This window comes from Phocoena sinus, chromosome 16 (assembly GCF_008692025.1).
Source record: "Phocoena sinus isolate mPhoSin1 chromosome 16, mPhoSin1.pri, whole genome shotgun sequence".
Classification (NCBI taxonomy): Eukaryota; Metazoa; Chordata; class Mammalia; order Artiodactyla; family Phocoenidae; genus Phocoena; species Phocoena sinus.
Window position 1 is genome coordinate 84,524,918 of NC_045778.1, and position 17,147 is coordinate 84,542,064.

General features: G+C 58.9%; 1 protein-coding gene across 3 annotated transcripts in view; it reads left to right on the top strand.

The window, feature by feature from the left end:
• The window catches only part of INPP5A (inositol polyphosphate-5-phosphatase A), a 182,299-nt gene that overhangs the window by 76,783 nt on the left and 88,369 nt on the right, over positions 1-17,147 (top strand). For all 3 annotated transcript variants that reach the window (XM_032607390.1, XM_032607389.1, XM_032607391.1), the window contains exons 3-4: positions 7,505-7,605; positions 11,090-11,177. In XM_032607390.1, coding sequence (XP_032463281.1) covers positions 7,505-7,605; positions 11,090-11,177 — 189 coding nt within the window. The remainder of the gene's footprint in view (positions 1-7,504; positions 7,606-11,089; positions 11,178-17,147) is intronic.

The following is a 17,147-nucleotide window of genomic DNA, read 5'->3' on the forward strand; positions in this document are numbered from 1 at the left end:
ACTTTCTTGCTGAATTTCCCTTGAAGCTGATTCTCCCTCGGGCACTTTGTAATTTGCTCTTCTTCTCTGTGATGATTTTGTCTTTTTCTCCCATTTCTTTCCTGAGGTTAGTCCACACTTTTCTTTCTCTCTTTTGGGTCCATTTCTAGTTTAGTTTTGTGTTTCTAATTCCAGGTGTGTTTTCATCACCTCCGTGCTTGTTTGAGTGCGTTTGCCTCCGTTTGCAATGTCGGCTTGTAATTCTGTGCGGCTTCGCGATTCCTTCTCCGGGCGGAGGGCCTTTTCCTGGCGTGGGACGTGTACATTTTTGCTGACTTGTTCACAGCGGCTTTGTAGGGACTTGAACTTCCTCTGGCTTGTCCCCACGGTGTCGGCATGGGTAGGATTCCTAGCTTCACAGCGCCCTCTTCTGTCCGTCCAGCGAAGTCCGGAGCACGGGGGCCACCCTGCCTGGCGTCGGTCGGGCAGTGAAGGGGCAGCCTCTCCTCTGTCTCAGCGTTTCCGTCTCCCCCTTTCTCCTCTGCCCCTTTATCCGGTTGCCAAGGCCACCTGCCCTCTTGGCTTCCCTTTTTCTCTCCAGAAGCAGAGTCTCACCAGCGCCCTGCAACCTGGTCCTGTGGGCCGGAGCTTACGGGGATTTTCCCTGGAGGGTTTCTGGTCTCCAGCCCCTCCCCCAGCCCCTCCCACGCCCGCAGGGCCTGGGGCGTGCAACTGCGCATTGTGGACTGGTCACCAGGCTGTGCGTTAGATCCAGAACTTGTTATCTTATCACTTGAGGCTTGTGCCCTTTGACCTACATCTCCCACCCCCTTCTCCCTCCCCAGCCCCGGAAGCTGCCTTTCTATCCTCTGTTTCTCAGAGTTTGGCTTTAGATTCTACGAGTGAGTGAGGTCATACAGGGGGTCTCTCTGTGACTCGCTTCGCGCGGTGGGATGCCCTCCAGGTTCTCCCTGTGGTCGCGGCTGGCCAGGCAGCTGGGATGCTTCCTAAGGAGACGCTTGCCCTCCTTGGTTTCCTTCCCCAGAGGCGCAGGTACAGAGAGAGGCAGGATGAATTCTTGCCTCGTTCTCTTTATCTACCAGTTTTCAAAAGAATGTCCTGACTCCAAGACGACTAACGTGTGGGGTTTTTAGTATCGCTGTGAACTCGTGGATACAAATATATTGGTGTATGTGATTTTCAATCCAATTTATGCCCTAGTGGCCTGTCCTGGATGGAGTTGCGGCGTTAGTCACTGCTCTTAACGTGCCTGCAGGAAGGCATCCAGCCATCCACGTGACGCCGTCAGGCTCCTCCTTCACCGTCGTGAAGCCCCCGCGCTGCCCCGCTGGTGCTTTTGCTGCCAGAGGTGGGAGCGAGGCTCTTCTGAGTCTACTCTTAGAGCAGGAGCTCCCGGTACTTGGCTGCAAGTTTATCTCCGGCTGTTCAGGGAAAGCCCGTGTGGATCTGTTCCGTCACCTTTGGTTGTAAATGAAACGTGCGACTTGTGGGCGTAGAGAAATGGCAGCGGCGTGCCCCTTAGTGTGCGCTGTTCGTTTCCATGATCATTCATTACTTTTCTTCTGAAATGTTTTGTGATAAGGATCTTGTCATTTGAATAGCTTCGTTTTCAAATGAGACGTGACTTTGGCCTCTTTATGTTACATTTCGGCGTGATTTCATCTAAACACCTCCTTTTGGCTTTTGAAACGTCCTCTCATGCCCGCTGTGTGTGGATGGGGCACCTGAGGCCACGCCAGCTGGAACCTGCGACCAGGCATGGCCGGGCCTGGCGAGCGGCCCTCGAGGTCGCCGACGTGTGCGGGGTCCCGATAGGTGGCATGTCGGGCGATCTCTTAGCAGCCCTGAACTTGGGGCCTGTGTCCATGCCACTTGAGGTCACTGTGGTTCAACAGGGCCGCACTGCTCCCTGGAGCTTGGTTTTCCAGGGTTGCCGCTCCCTGCACCCCTTGGCCACCTGCTCTCGTGGTGGGGAGCGAGGGCCTCCCCTCCTCCACTGTGTCCCCATCGGGCTCCCTGCCCCTGCCGCCCAGGCTCCACTGGCAGGCGCTCCGCCAGGTGCATCCATGTAATGCAGGTGGTTCAGGTTTAGGTGGACGGGACCTTTGTCAACAGCCAGGCGGAAGCACCTGCTGAGGTCTCCTGCACATGCTTCTCCACGCAGAGGGGAACCCAAGTAAGACACACACTCGCTGGGAAGTTCATAACCGTCGTGACGGTAACCGCTCATGATCTGACTTTTCACACGTGTGCGCTTAAGGCAGGTGTGCCTGTTGTCCCTAAAGGTGGTCGTGCTCGGCCATCGGGAAGTGTCGTTCGGGTCATTGTGTGGAAGACGCTGAGTTTCAAGAGTTAAAATAATATCAGTCATTTTATTTGGCTGTTGATTTAAACTGATGATCAATGGAAATTCAGTTTCAGGTTAATTTACTTTCACTATAATTTAAATTTGGAATTAAATTTAGTTTAAGTTTAATTGTGTTTAAATTTAAATCTAATTGTGATTACCAATTAAAATGTGTTGGATAAGGGTCATCCTTCCCCAGAAAGTGGCTCAGTCGGGGATGGTGTTGTGGGCACACAGGGGCTTCACCTCTGCTGGGTGGGGCTCCCCAGCCTCTGTCTGGGCAGAGCTGCAGCGCAGGGAGTCCAGCCGGAAAGTCTCCCTCCCGCTGTGCTGGGACAGATGACTTCGTGTTTGAGTAAGACCAGAACACAGTGGCGGGGACTGGAGGGCAAGGCGTGGAGGGGCGGGAGCTGCCCGCACGGCTCCAGGCCAAGGACACGTGGGGACATGTGGACACGCGGACACGCGGCCCTGTCTGTGTGCCGAGTCGCAGGCGCCGGCACTGGGCAGGCTGGAAGCACCTGCATGTCTGTGGCACGTTTGCACCCAGCACCTTGACTGGGCTGGAGCGCGGCCTTCTGAAGAGGGACTCAGGTCGGGGGGGCTGTCAAGAGAAGAGGGACAGCAGGTTCCTTAGTCAGCAAGCCCTTTGTCTGTGCCCAGGGCTTTGCTAACCAGTGGTCTTCAGAGACCATGGCACCAAAGGGGGTCACAGATGTGGCCACCCTACAATTGTCCTTCAGCCTGGGACTCGGGAGACTGGAAGGTGGGTACGTGGTGTGGCGGAGGCTGCAGCAGAGGGGGCAGACGGCACCCCCCCCCCCGATGTACGGTTGCATGTGACCCACACCGGGCTCTGTTGCTTGCAGAGTGCCAGCCAGTGCCACCTGTGCGTGGCTTCTGGGGGCGTCCTGTGACACAGTGTGTAGGCAGAAGTCCCTGGCGAGAGCTTTCTTGTCTAAAGTAGGCAAAGCACTAGAAAAGAAGCCCTTTCCCCTTTTCCTTTAACCTTATGCCCTTTCCACTTCTTCCCGCCTGGAATGTAGGCATGAGGCCTGGGGGCTTTGCAGCCATGTTGCAGTCACGAGGATGACAGCCAGTGCTCGCAGTGGCAGAGCAGACATGGTGGAAGCAGCTGGTTCCTGGATGCCGTCTGCGAGCAGGTGCCCCATCTCTTCCTGCCAGCCCGGCCTCCTTATGCAAGCGGCTGGTTGTTGGTTTTCTGTTGTTGGCCAAGCACAGTCCTAATGGAAACCTCGTAAGCCAGCTTTTCTGAGAATTTCAATTCTTCATTTTGTCCCTTTCCTTTGTGAGTTTACAGCACGAAGAAGTGCTCCTGGAGGGCTTTCAGGCACCACGTCTTTTCTTGGAGATGGAGATGCAAGAGGCCCTGGGAGGAGCATGGTGGGGCAGGGGAGACACACGTGGAGATGAGCCTGGGATCAGACGGACTTGGTGCGCAGGTGTGCGGGCTGGGAAGACGAGAGGCAGGGGAACCCCAGCTCTGCTCTTGCTCTGGGCGCTCTGTGGTGCAGCCCCGGACCCCAGCCTCGCACGCCAGGGCGAGATGGAGCCGTGCGTCCAGGAGCCAGCAGACCCTCCGGCTTGATGCTGAGTGTCGCCTCTTCCCAGTTGTTTAAGGCAAAACCCGAGTGGACGGGCTGGTCCTTCGGGAAGAACGTTGGCAGTGCTGTAGGGAGACGTGCTCTGCGCAGGGTGACCTCAGACTGAGAGGAGTGGGCTGTCTGGCCCCGTGAGTGCCCGGGAAGCCCACAGCGTGCCCATCGGCGTGGTGCCTGCCCCGTGCGTCCCCGGTGCCGCTGTAAGCTCAGGCGCGGCCCCCCACGGGCGCGAGGTCCCAGCCTGCCCACCCCCGGGCCGGCGTTTGCTTCCTCAGCTGTGGCTGTGAAGGGGCTTCCCTGGCCTACAGCAGGGCCAGAGCCCCAGCAGCTCCTGGAGCACCCACCTCGGTGGTACTGCCAGGCCCCTTCCCTCGCCGGTGCCCGGTCCCCGCACCATCCGTACACAGGCCTCGTCTCTCCTTTGCAGCTGAGGCTCGGGCGGGTAGGTGGGGGCTGCCCTGGGCCCCTGCTCCTCCAGGCCCTGTAGCTCAGGCAAGCCCGCCACGGGTTTCAGAGGTAAACCACCGCGGAGACGGCTCCACGTCCCAGGAAGGGGCCCCTCTGCTGGGCGCCGCCCAGATGCTCTGGAGTCCGCACGAGGGGCATCCGCCCACTCCCGAGGGGCTGCTCTTTTTGGATTCCTCCATTTTCTGAGATTTGTGGGATCAGAGTCAAATGTCTGAGGAGTTTCCTATGACTTAAAGAGTGAATTCTGTGCCATAAACGGCGATTTCAATTTAAACCACAGCTGAGAGTCGTCTCACGAGGGCGACGTGTATGGGATTCGGGTGAAGGCAGACAGGTGGGCAGGCCTGCCCATAGAGACCCCGTGTGTCTGTGACTTAACGCGGCCGCACGTGGGCCCCTCGTCCTTGCTGCCCTAATTCATAATGGAAAGTCCTTGGAAAGCGGCTCCGCTTGGCTTCTCCTGGGGACTTGGGTCGTGGTCCCAGCCACGATCTGGTGACCTGCAGCCTCGGTTACAAGAGGTGACAGTGTGAACTGCAGGAACCTGTCACTGACTCGGGGCCCCGTCTTCACCCACAAAACCCAAGCGTCTCTGGGGCTTCCTTCTCCTTTTCCCGCCCCTGTTGTAGAGCTGGGCAAAGAACACGCTGCAGAATTACAGGAACTGGTGTCACGAACCTTACAGTCGCGCTCGTGACGATCTGCGTGTGTCAGAGCATCGCATTCACTTTTTGTGAAGTCACCAGCTTCCCAGGGAGGAACTGCTCCTGGGGGAATTCTGTGCCCCCTTTGTGAAGGTCTGGTTTTATATGTTGTTCCGGGTACTGCAGAGGGTGGGTGACAGAGCTGCACACATCAGGGAGCCTTTGGTGGCTTCCGTGTGACCAGGCTGCTGTGTGCAGCTGTGGGCGTGGCTGGCATTGTGCACACTCGACCTTGGGCCTGAGGGCAGGTCGGTCTGGCGATCTGACCCAGGCTGGCCCAGAGCCTCTCCTGACTGGGGTCCCCTGTGCCCTTTGCATCCAGGCTTCAGGCCCGGAGACCATTCTGCAGTCTTTTCCGGTTGGTGAATGTGATTTGCTGCATGGATACCCCTGGGATTCCTGAACTTTGTCTTGTGATCGTTCCGTGCCGGCAAGGGCTGCCCGGGGAGCATCGTGTGTGAGGGCGCCTGCCAGGGGGCCACCGGCGGGTGGCATCCAGCTTGTCTCGGAGTCTGTGTTTTAGCGCCTGTGCGGAGCAGGACTGAGCTCGCACGAGGCAAGCCGCCTGTTCCTCCCCACCCCTGCCCCCGGGCAGGGCTGTGGTGCCACCAGCTGGGGAAACGTCTGGGCCTGTTCTGGTCCCCGTCCCCGAGAGCCTGAGCCCTGAGGCTGGTGACCAGGGACAGAGAGAGTCCACGCCTGTGTTCAGTGGGAAGAGGAAACACCCCAGTGGGCGTCCCGTAAACCCGCTTAAATAGAGCATAGGGTGCGAGCCAGGGCAGGCCACTCTACCCGCTGGTATCGCCTTTCCCACGCGGCTGAAAAGTACACTTTCTGGTCTGAATTTTCCTCCTGTTTAAAGAGCCTCCCCGTCTTGGGGATTGTGTTTTGATGTCACAGCTGGAGCAGGACCAGGTCCAGTCACTCTCCCCGAGGCTGGACGTGCTGTCTGCCGTCTGCGGGTCAGGGGCAGCTACTGCTGGGCAATGCTTCCTTCTGAGACTCGCAGAAGCGTGGCACCCAGGGCTTGATGCCCTGCGTCCTCTGTCCCCGTGGCCGACTTTCTGGCGTGGCCTGGCCGAACCCTCGATGCAGCCACTTCCCATCAGGGACCACATAGCTGTTGTTCCCAGAGCACCCATCTCCGCAAGGCCCGTTGGATGCAGCCCTCACCTGTCCATGGTGCACTGACCTCCGGGCAGGACACGGTGGTGGCCAAGGTCGGGTTCAGGCGCTGACACTGTGGCCTTAGGCGCGGATGGCCTTGTGTAGGGGACCTGCCTCTGGGATGGTGGGCTTGGGGAGGGACAAGGTAGTTCTGTGGGTTTTGGTGAGGGCTTCAGAGCCGGCAGTGTTGCCGTGTCAGCAGGTACCAGGGAGGGGTCGGAGAAGCGCAGAGCCGAGGAAGGGCAGAGGGGCGGGCGCAGGTGGGGACAGGCAGCCTCTCGGCCTCCAAGTGCCCTGCCTGGCCTCCTGGTATGCCTCCATCGCTGCCCTTCCAATCCCAGGAGCCCTTGCCCCTGCTGCTCCCCCAGGCCGTGCTGACGCCCCCGGTGCATGTCCTGGCACGGCCGCCTTGTCACCACACAGTGTGCCCCATCGGTGACTCGCTGTCCCCGGTACCCCAGGAGGGCAGGGCCATGGATTCCTGGCCCCCTCGTGAGCACGTGCGGGTCGACACCTGCTCAGGTGACCTGTGGGTTGCCCGGAGACGCCTAGCGTGGCTTACGGCAGGGGTGAGACGCAGGTCCGTGCCACCGCCTGGGGGTGGCTGGGTCCGTGCAGGGTTGGGTGTGGGCAGCGGGGGGCAGCTGGACGGCGCTCTCGGGACCATCCCTGTGAGCTCCCTGGAGGAGCCGCTGGGGGGGGTCAGCGGCCGCAGCTTCGAGGACGACTCCAGGTCGAGTGGCCGAAGTGTGGGCGGGTTGGGTGCTGCCTCGGGGCCAGTTTAGTCGGAGCCCAGCAGGCAGGGGACCCTGGCGACCAGGGAGACGCGGCGGGCCTGGCCCCGTGGGCTGTGGTGGGCGGGCGGCGCTGAGAGGAGGTGGGCCAAGCTGGCTCCGCGGCCCAGGGGCCGCGTGGCTGGACCAGGTCCCGCCGGTGGCCGTAGCAGCATCAGTGACGGCTGCCCTCACGTGTGAGGTTAGGATGCATGTTTGCTCCTCTGGGCCTTTGCAGGTGCCCTGCAGCTGCCACGCGGGGCTCTGTAGTTGGGAGGAAATGCCCAGATGACCGAGGAAGGTTCTGAGGAATTGTAGTAGCGGGGAGGGAACGGCCCTGGGGCCCGAGATCCTCAGGACTTGTGGGGAGAGCACTGTGGCAGGAGCCCCGCGGGGCCTGACGCTGCCGCGTTTCCTCCCCAGGTCGTGCATGCGCACAGGCCGCACTTCCTGGCCCTGCACTGCCAGGAGTTCGGAGGGAAGAACTACGAAGCCTCCATGTCGCACGTGGACAAGTTCGTCAGGTACGTCCCGGGGCAGCCGCTTGTCCCTCTGCTTCCTCCTGGGGTGGGGGGCACGCTCGTGTGAGCGCGAGGCCCGGGGTGGGGTGACAGCGCCCTCCGGGTCCAGGCCGAGATGCGGTCACGTGGCCCGATGGCCGTGAGCCTACTGCTTCTATTTCTGCTTCTGCTGCGGCCGGGGACAGACGGGGCTGATGTCCACGCAGCAGCCCACAGCTTTTCTGTGACAGCGGGACGGGCACAGAGCGCCATCGTCGGTGTGGCTCTGTGGACGGCGGGCCTGCCTGGCGCCACACGGGAAGCGAGGGCCCGGGCCTCGGGAGGTAGGCGCAGGGGCGGGGGCAGGACAGGTGGGACGGCAGGCCTGGGCCAAGAGGCTGCGTGCCGGACAGCCCTGGGTATCAGCAGCCGCCGGAGCGTCCTTCCTGCCTCTGGCCCCAGTGCCTGGGGCACCCTCTCTGCACTGTGTCCCCTGCGATGTGGCCCTGTCCTCCCAGACCCCAGACCCCGGGCCCTGTGACTGCTCCCACCGGTGGAGTGTGGGGAGGTGACACGTGCCACTTGTGAGGCTGGTCGTTGAAGGCGGCTGTGGGTGGGGTGGGCCGGGGCCATGTGGGGTGTGCAGGTCTGCGGGTGGGTGGCCTCTATAGGCTCTCAGCCTGGGGCCCCGCCTGAGGCTGAGTCCAGCTGCTGTCCCAGGCCTCGGCCCCTGTCACAGTCCCCAGTGACGTGGAATGACACAAGCCATCCGTGTTTTCAGCTGTCAAATTGTGGGGTCCTTTGTTAAAAGGCAGATTTTTAAAAGCTACCACACTTTCCCCAAATAATCTATAATTTAAGGCAATTTCAGTCAAAATGTTTTCTTAACACCTTAACACTAGAATTAATATGGAAGTGCCGAGAGGCAGGACTCGCTGCAGTACCACTGAGACACAGCAAGGGGGTGTCCTCAACCCCCCCGGCCCGAGGGCCTCGTGCGTGTGTGCGCGTGTGCGTGCAGGCGGCACCTGGATGCGCGGCAGCGGAGCTCCTGCCCCGCCTCACCCCAGTGTGTAGCAGGTGGCGGCTGGGTCAGGGGGCGGTACCACCGGTGTCCTGGGCCAGGAAACCATGAAGCTGGGTCCCCAGCACGTCTTGTTCTCTCCACACACAGGGATGAATTTCAGTTATTACTGAGTCAATGTAAAAGGCCCGAGGACAATTCAAGAGTAAAGTCTAGGAGAGCATCTAGGGAGAGATTTCTTTAAAAAGGTGCAAAAGTGCAGCCCACAAGAGGAAAGACTGACGCATTTGACCATGTTGAAGTTAAAAGCTTTATCAAGAGACACTATAAACAAAGTAAAAGTTTAGCCACACCTGGGAAAAGATATCTGCAACATACTTTACTGACAGAAATCGTCAGTATTTAAATATATAAAGAGCTGCAGTAAGTCAGTAAGAAAAGAACACCTTTGGAGAAGCTGGGCACATCAGCGACAAGCAGACGCAGGTGAGGGGCAGCGCCCGGCAGGGCTGTGCGTCCGAGCTCGCGGGATCCCACGGCTCCCGTCCCCCACCGTCCCCTGCCGTCCCCCTGTGCTCTGCATCACATACATGTTGTTATTTTTGCTTGAAACCGTCGGTTGCCTCTTGAAAAGGTTAAAAAGTGAGAGAACATGTCACCTGTTTGACTAGAGTCACCTGCCCTTCCCGGGGTGGGTCCTTCTCCGTACAGTCAGCTTTCTCTCCAGCACCATTTTCCTTCAGCCTGAGAACCTGAACATTTATCTCAACACAAGTTGCTGCTGGTCAATTCTCTCAGCTTTTGTTTATCTGAAAAGGGTCTTTGTCTTTGTTTTTGAAAGATGCTTTTGTTGTAAGCAGAATCCTAGCTTGTCCATTTCTTCCCTTCAGTGCTTTAAGGGTATTGTCCCATTGTTCTCTGTGTGCCATTGTTCCTGAGGAGAACCGGGCTGTTGTTCTCGTCTTAATTTTCTGTATATCGTGTGTCTTTTTTCCTGACTGCTAAGTTTGTCTTTCTAGCTGGTCAGCAGCAACTTGATTGTTTTGCTTTAGTTTGATTTTCTTTGTGTTTATTTTGCTTGGGGCTCTTTGAGCTTTTTCAACCTGTAGGTTTATGACTTCATTGAGATTTGGGAGAAGCTTTTGCGTGGTTGCTTCCCTTCTCTTTTGTTCTTGGACTCTGGCTTCCTGATGGGAGACTGTCACACAGGTCTCTACAGCTCTTTCGCTTTTGTTTTTTTTTTTTCAGTCCATTTTTCCTCTTTGCTGCAGTTTGGATATAGTTGTGTCTGTTCTTCTTTACATTTTAATCTGCTGTTAGGCATATTCAGTGAATTTATCTCTGAGGCTGTATTTTTCAGCTCTAGAACTTTCATTTGTGTCCATGTTTTCCTTTAAATCTTTGGTTACATTTCTAATATCTGTTTCAAGTTTATTTTCAGCAAACTCCATCATTTTTATTCTTTCTACATCTGTTTCTGTTGCCTTTTTTTGTAGATTATGGGTCATATTTGTTGCTCTTCAACATGTCAGTAATTTTGATTCTGCTGCTGTGTGTGTTTCGTGTCTGCGTCTTGCCTCGCCCCCTAAAGCATGTTGGGGTTCATCCCAGCAGGCAGGTAGGTGCTTGAGGACTAGTTTGATCCTCTCAAGGCTTATCTTCTTCCTTCCCCTCCTCCCTATTCCTTCCTGCCTTCCTCAGTGTCACTCCTTAAAGCTGGAGCCCCTCTTCTTCCTGTCCTGAGTGCTGGCTGGTCACACAGCACCCATGTCCTCCACCCCCTGCCGGGGCACTGGTTGGGGGGGTGTCAGGTGCCTCTGTCCATCCGGCGCCATCACAGAACTCAAGGGTGCACCACAGCTCTGTCCCGGCCATGTCTGTAGAGATGGCGGCGAGGTCACCTGCTGAAGGGTTTTCTGGTGACAAAGTGTGGCCGTGAGGTGTGCAGTCAGGGCTGGAGCCTGTTCATAAGGGACGTCTGGAGACCCTTCCTTCCTTCTTGCTGCAAAGCCTTGGCCACTTGGTCATGGTCCTCAGCTTCTCTCCCGTGAGGAGCGAATGCGGGCGGGACTGCCCAGGCCTGGGGGCGCCTGTGTGGCCTCTGTGAGGGCCGGGTGCAAACAGCCAGGATGCCCCACAGGCTGTGGACTCGAGCTTTCCTGGTGTGTGGCCCTGGGTGAGTTCCCTGTGTCAGCTTCCCGAGGGGCCCCCATCCTGCTCAGCTCACGGCTGGCATGGAGCGGCCTGCGCTGAGGGTGCATAGTGGGTCTCAGTTTATGCCACCTTCGCCTCTCTTCCCCTCCCCCTCCCCGCCTCCTTCCTTCCCCTTCCCCTCCCCCCCCTTCCTTCCCCCCGTTGCTGTTGTTTTCAGGACAACGTAAAGCATGGTTTCCAAGCTGCCATTCCTGTGCTTCGTAAGCGCTCCTGTAAGAGCGTGCGGTGTCCGTGTGGCTGTGCGTTAAATGCTCCCTCTTTTCCTTCCAGAGAGCTGCTGTCTGGTGATGCGATGAGAGAGTATAGCAGGGCGCGGGTCTACCTGGATGAAAACTACGAGTCCCAGGAACACTTCACGGTGAGCACACTTTCCTTCCTGGAGTAAGCGTTGGCCGAGCCAAGAGTCTGCTGGAGCTGCCATCCTCTGATTACGTAAAGAGACTCGGTGGCCAGCTCTGCCACGGGCACAGGCGGCTGTGCGTGAATTACAGTGTGACAGTGGTCTGGGGGACGGTGGATGCCCGGGGAAGCAACCCCGGCTGGCGTGGTGGCCACGGGCGTGCCGGGTGCAGGGCCAGGCGGGGGCGTCTCGGAGCAGCGAGGTCGGCCGGCTTTGAGTGGCCGTTGCTGCTGGGAGGCTCTCACCGTGTTTGGGGAGCCCTGAGGCCGCCTGTGCTCCCTAGTGTCTTGTGTCATCTGTCCTCCACGGCCTTCCGCTCACACCGTTCCCTGCTGCAGGTGCTCTTTGCTGGGTCCCCTCCTCAAGGCATCCCTGGCCCAGGGATCCGGCAGCAGGTGACCGTATGCCCGCTGCCTGGACCGGGGCTTGCGTGCGGGGAGCGGGGGCTGGGAAGAGCGTCCTGTGTAGAGCGGCCGGGGCAGAGGTGCCACCGCGCTTCCCCTCTGCTTAGAGAGGCTGCTGCCAGGTTTCAGGCCTTAAATTCGGGGCGTCTGATGCCAGTTGTGAGGTGGTCACGGGCTGCAGGTTCGTTTCTCTGTCTTTAGCTGCATTTGCAAGATCCTGCATCCCAGGGTCTTGCCTCTGCCACGCTGCTCGCCGCGGGGACCCTCCCCGCATTCGCAGGGGCCTCACCCCACGGTGGCGGGCCCAGCAAGGCCTCGAGGGCGGGGACACAGCCCCCCTCTCTCTCCCCTTTCTCCCCGACGGCTCCCTCTCCGCAGTTCATCCTGCAAATAAAAATGCTTTCCCCAAGTGGGACTTACTCAGATGGAAACGGCAGCGTCTGGAGTGAGAACCACACCGTTAGCAGCAGCTTAGGGCCACAGCGTCAGGAAGAGCTCCCTGAAGGGCCGCAGCCGCAGGAGCTGTGGAGAAAGAAGGACTTGGCGATGGGCGTCGCCCAGTGCCAGGACGTCAGGTGGTGTCTCTGGAGCGCCAGGAGGGCCGGGAGAGGAAAGGGCTGGAAAAGGTCGTGGCTGGGATCTGTCAGAGTTTGGTACAATGTGTAAACCCCATAGATCCAGTCACTGTGACAAGCGTCAGGCCGTCAGCATCGTCCCCGGGCTGCTGCTGGCGGGTTAGCGGGGCCCCTCGTCGCCTCCCCCTCTCAGAGACCTCGGTCCCTGCTCGGCCAGTAGAGCCGCCATGGCCCACCGTGGCCCTGGTCGCCTCTGCCTCGTGGACACCATGCTCGGGTCCTCACAGTCTCCTTTAGGTGGCAAGATGGGTATTTTACAAGTAAAAGGATGAAGAAAAAGACCATCCACATGGGTTCTGAGAAGGTAGGAGTGGCCAAGTTGATACCGAAGGAGCCTCCAGAGCGAGAGCTGTGACGGGGCCAGGGCACCGGAGGCAGCTCCCCAGGGGGATGTGGCAGCCCATCGTGCGGGTACCCGTGTCAGAGCTACGTGTGTGGGAAAGCTGGCAGAGTCCCTGACAGCCGGCGTGAGCTCACGGGCCTCCGTGGGACACGGGGCTGGCGGCTGCACGCGCAGCCCTGGGACGTGGACAGGGCTTGTGGCACGTGGCATGCCGAGGGGCAAGGCGGCCTCCACTCCCTTCCCTGGGAAGGCGAGTGTTGCTCTGACGTTTGTCGGGGTGGGTGCAGGGTCGCCGGTGGTTGGGAGGGGGTCCGTCCCGAGGACTCGAGCATTCCCACCCTGGCGGCCAGAGCACAGACGGTCTGGGGCCTGGACGAGCCTCGGCCTGTGTGTGCACATGGAGCATTCCACACACTGAAATCGGAGCCGAAAACGCAGCTCAGCACGTGTAGGAGGTTGAGGTCACACAGAGGAACTAAACTAGGAGTAAACAAAAGCGGTGTCTGGAAATAAGCCCCAAATCTTTGGAAATAAACAAGAAACTTGTAAATAGCCCATGAGTCACAAAGGACATTAGAAATTATTTCCAATTGCACGAAAAACAAACTAAAAACCTTCAAAATGTGTGTGATGCACCTAGAGTAGTGCTTAGAGGGCAATTTCTAGCATCAAATGCTTACATTAGAAGTTTTTAAAATGAAGAGCGAATTTAACCAACGCCCGTACAAGAAAGGAAATCGTAAAATAAGACAAATCAGTGAAATAGAAAATTAGAGAAAATCAACGAAATCAAACTGATTCCTCAGAAAGGCTGACATATCTGATACACCTTCCCCAGCGGACCAGAGACTGAGGCAGGGGTGGGTGGCCGAGGGAGCGTGGAGGCGTTTGTTTCCCTGGGGCAGAGGCCATCCATCCGCTGAGGGAGTTATTCTGGCGCCGGCCTCCGTGCCCCATGGGGCTCTGTGTGCGCCTGGGACTGAGTCAACAGTGAAGCGTGGGTATCAGCTTGTCAGTGGACGGGGCCCTGGTTCTTGCGCACAGAAGCTGCGGCCCCAGGAAGGCCAGGAGCTCCCACTGTCTCTGTCTGTGGAAGTTTTCCGAAATGCTGAGTTTTCTAGTTCTCCGTGGTCTGTTTTGTGTCACCTGTCGTGACATGCTGACGTAAAACCTGCGTCTCTCCTCCAGCCAAATGCTTGGTGGGCTGAGAAAAGGTTTGCGTTGGAGGCGCCTGGGGGCTGAGAGCTCCATTTCGGTCTTCCTCATCCCTGGAGATTTATCTTAAAATGTGACTTCCCAGTTTGCAGTGGAATACAGAAACCTGCCAGAGCGTTGCCATCACTCAGCAGCTTCACTGGAGAAGTAGCCGTCTTGCAAACTGTTGGTCATCAAAAATTATTTGATAACAAAAGTTGGAAGTAATTTTAAGTACCAGAGTTAGGTATTTTTACGCTGTGGACCAGCCACATGGCGGAGTAACGCGCAACCACTGCAGACACTACAAATGACACGCCTGGAAGATCTTCCTGTCCGGTTGGTGCATGGAGGTACCTAAGGACGATATTACCTCCAGTCTGTTCCTCCACCGGTCGACTGTCACATTTACATCTGAGACCAGCGTGCATCCAACGCCCCCAGCATCTCTCAGAACCGGCAGCGTTTTCCTCTCTTGGTCTTAAGTACGCTGATGGCACGTTAGTCGGTGACAGGGCCATCCTGCTTGGTTCCAGTCTGGGATGGCGCTCAGGGCTGGCACCTCCCTGGGCAGGACTGACCCTGCACGGGACGGCACCGCATCAGACATGGAGATGAGCCCAGGTCTGAGGCGCTGAGGCTGTGGCTCCAGGTGTCTGCAGGACTGGACAGTGTCTGGGAGTTGAGGATGAAGGTCCAGCCTGCCCAAGGAGGGGTGGGTGTGTCGGCTGGCCCTGCGAGGCTGTGGCCTGGCTTGCCTTCCAGGGTTGCTGTCCTGCCGGCGGTCCCCTCCTGCAACCACAGTCCAGTGTGGGCATGTTTCCCGGGGCGGGGGTGTGGGGGGCGGCGGGAATGGCCCAGCGGTGCTCCGCTCTCCGGGTCTGGACCTCATCCCAGACTCTTCCCCGGGGGAGGTGTGTGTTTCTCACCCGTCTCCTGACTGGGACCGTAATGGCTTGTGATAAAATCCTGCTTGGCCCTGGCCCTGCGGCCCTATCCCCGTCGTGCCCGTCCATCGCCCCTTCGGTGTGTCGTGCGTGGAACCGCCTTTGCTGGGTCCCCTGGACGTCCTGTTGGAGGGGACCTGGGCAGCGCTGGCCAGGTACATGGCCACCCTCTCGCCCCAGCCTGGTGGCCTCTGGCTGTCAGAGGGAGGAAAATTTAATTTTTACAAGATTAATAGTATTGGAACAATATTTTTAGCTGAGTGTGGTTCAAATAATAGGCCATTAATTGAAAAGGGAAATTGAAATGAATTTATCTTGTACATAAATGCTGTCACAGGTACTCATAGGGATCAGAAAATTGCAGCCTGTTCCCAGAAGGAGCCGAACCTGCAGCTGCACCTGGCGATGAGCATACTGGTGGGGGGCTCACGGAAACATGGGGGGCTGTGTGTCCTGGGGGTCGGCGTCCTGGGGGCCTGTGTCCTGGGGGTCGGCGTCCTGGGGGGCTGTGTCCTGGGGGTCGACGTCCTGGGGGGGCTCTGGGCCAGCAGGGTCTGCAGCCTGGAGGAGCTGTGGCTGGGTGGGCAGTGAGCTGGGGGGCTGTGGCCTTGGAGGCAGGGGCACACCAGGAGCCTGCAGGTGCTCATTTTCACCAGGAGATGGCGGCAGAGCAGCATTTCCCATCCCAAGCAGGAGCTGCTCGAAGGGCAAGTTTCAGACTTGAACAAAATGATTACGGTAAATTTTGTCTGCCTCTAAGAACCATCCCGAGTGGCCGCTCACTTAAGCACGTGGCTCGTCTGGTCTGCTCAGGCCTGAGGAGGCAGAGTGTCCCCCACTGGGCGTCCTGCGGCGGGCCACCCTCCCTCAGGCCCTGCCCACTGGCCGGGTCCCCGCCCGCCTGCATGTCCTTCGGGAAAGTCGAGCTGGAAGTCTGTTCGTCCAGAGGTGCCACTAGCGTGGCGTGCTGGCATCGCCCGTCCCGTTCCCGGGAACTCATTAACCGCCGTCATGGGCCAAGGACCTGGCCCTGGGCGTGGACACAGCCACGGGCGGGCCGCACGGGACGGAGGGAGCGCTCAGGCTGCTGCAGCGCCTCAGACGCCGGGCCCTCGTCTCTGGGCACCGGCCGCCTGGTGTGCTTGGGGTTAGCCTTCTGATTACCGTGTCTTCCTCCTCGAATCCAGAGCCCGGGAGCAGCAGCCTTGCTCCCTGTGCTGCCCGGGGCCTGGGCTGGTGCCAGTGCCGGTGCCCGGCAGCCGTGCTCTGAGCAGGGAAGGAGGCATCCTGGGGCAGAGGGGCCAGGATGCAGTGGTGGGCTGGACGTGGGTGCCCCCAGCGTGGGTCCAGAGCCATGGATGCACCAGTGTGAGCTCACGGGGGGTGCCGGCCTGAGGACAGACCTCCAGGCCATCGGGGTGTACGTGCATTGAAGACCGCGGGTTGGGCGAGTTTCCCCGAGAGGAGGCTGGGAAGACAGAAGGCTCATGCAGGGCATAGTTGGGGAGGTGGGGGCAGGGGCGGGCTGGAGGGCACGCGACAGTGAAGGAGAACCCCCGGGGGAGGGGCTGCCCCCCAGGCACCTGCCCTCCCCGGCCCCGCCCCCTGCCCAAGGCTGCCGGAGCGGACGTGGGCTTCTGGACGGGGTGCCCAGCAGAGGAAGGGCGGGGCTGTGGAGCCAGCGCCCTGGACGGCCTTCGCCCAAGCGTTTTCCGTGGTGAGGTAAACACCCTGGGTCTCCTGGCCGACGTCAACGCCCGACATCCCCCAGTGATTTTGTGTTTGGCTGAAAGAGGCAAGGGGGCCCAGTTTTAATCCCCCGGAGAGTTCAGACGTGGGTTCTCTTCCCGCCATGCCAGGTGTGCTCACTGAAGGTGACCGTCTCCAGAGAGCGCAAGCAGGAGTGCCCAGAAGAGGCCACTCCGGTGAGCCCCTTGCGGGGTCCCTTGAGGTGTGGCTGCGGGAGTCCTGCAAGGCCTGACCCACCCGCTCCCTGTTCCCACGGCGGCTCCCGAGTCCCTCCCAGGCACCACGTGGTGGGGTGAGCCCGGTTATTGCTGGGACGCCCTTCCAGCGCAGGGGGTGCGGGTTCGATCCCTGGTTGGAGAACTAGATCCCACATGCTTGGCAGCCAAAAAACCAAAACGTAAAATAGAAGCAATATTGTAACAAATTCAATAAAGACTTTAAAAATGGTCCACGTGGAAAAAAATCTTAAAAAAAAATGCAGAGGCGACCAAGAGAAAGGGGCACGGTTGTCGTTCAGCCGTCCCTCCTGCACCGCGGTGGTGCTGCGTTCTGCAAGCCTGTGTCCCGAGGAAGGTGGCTGCCACCCCGACGCACCCTCTGTCCTGCTCTTTCCCTCCTCCGTCCCCTGCAGGTACTGCAGGCCCTTTGCACCAGCC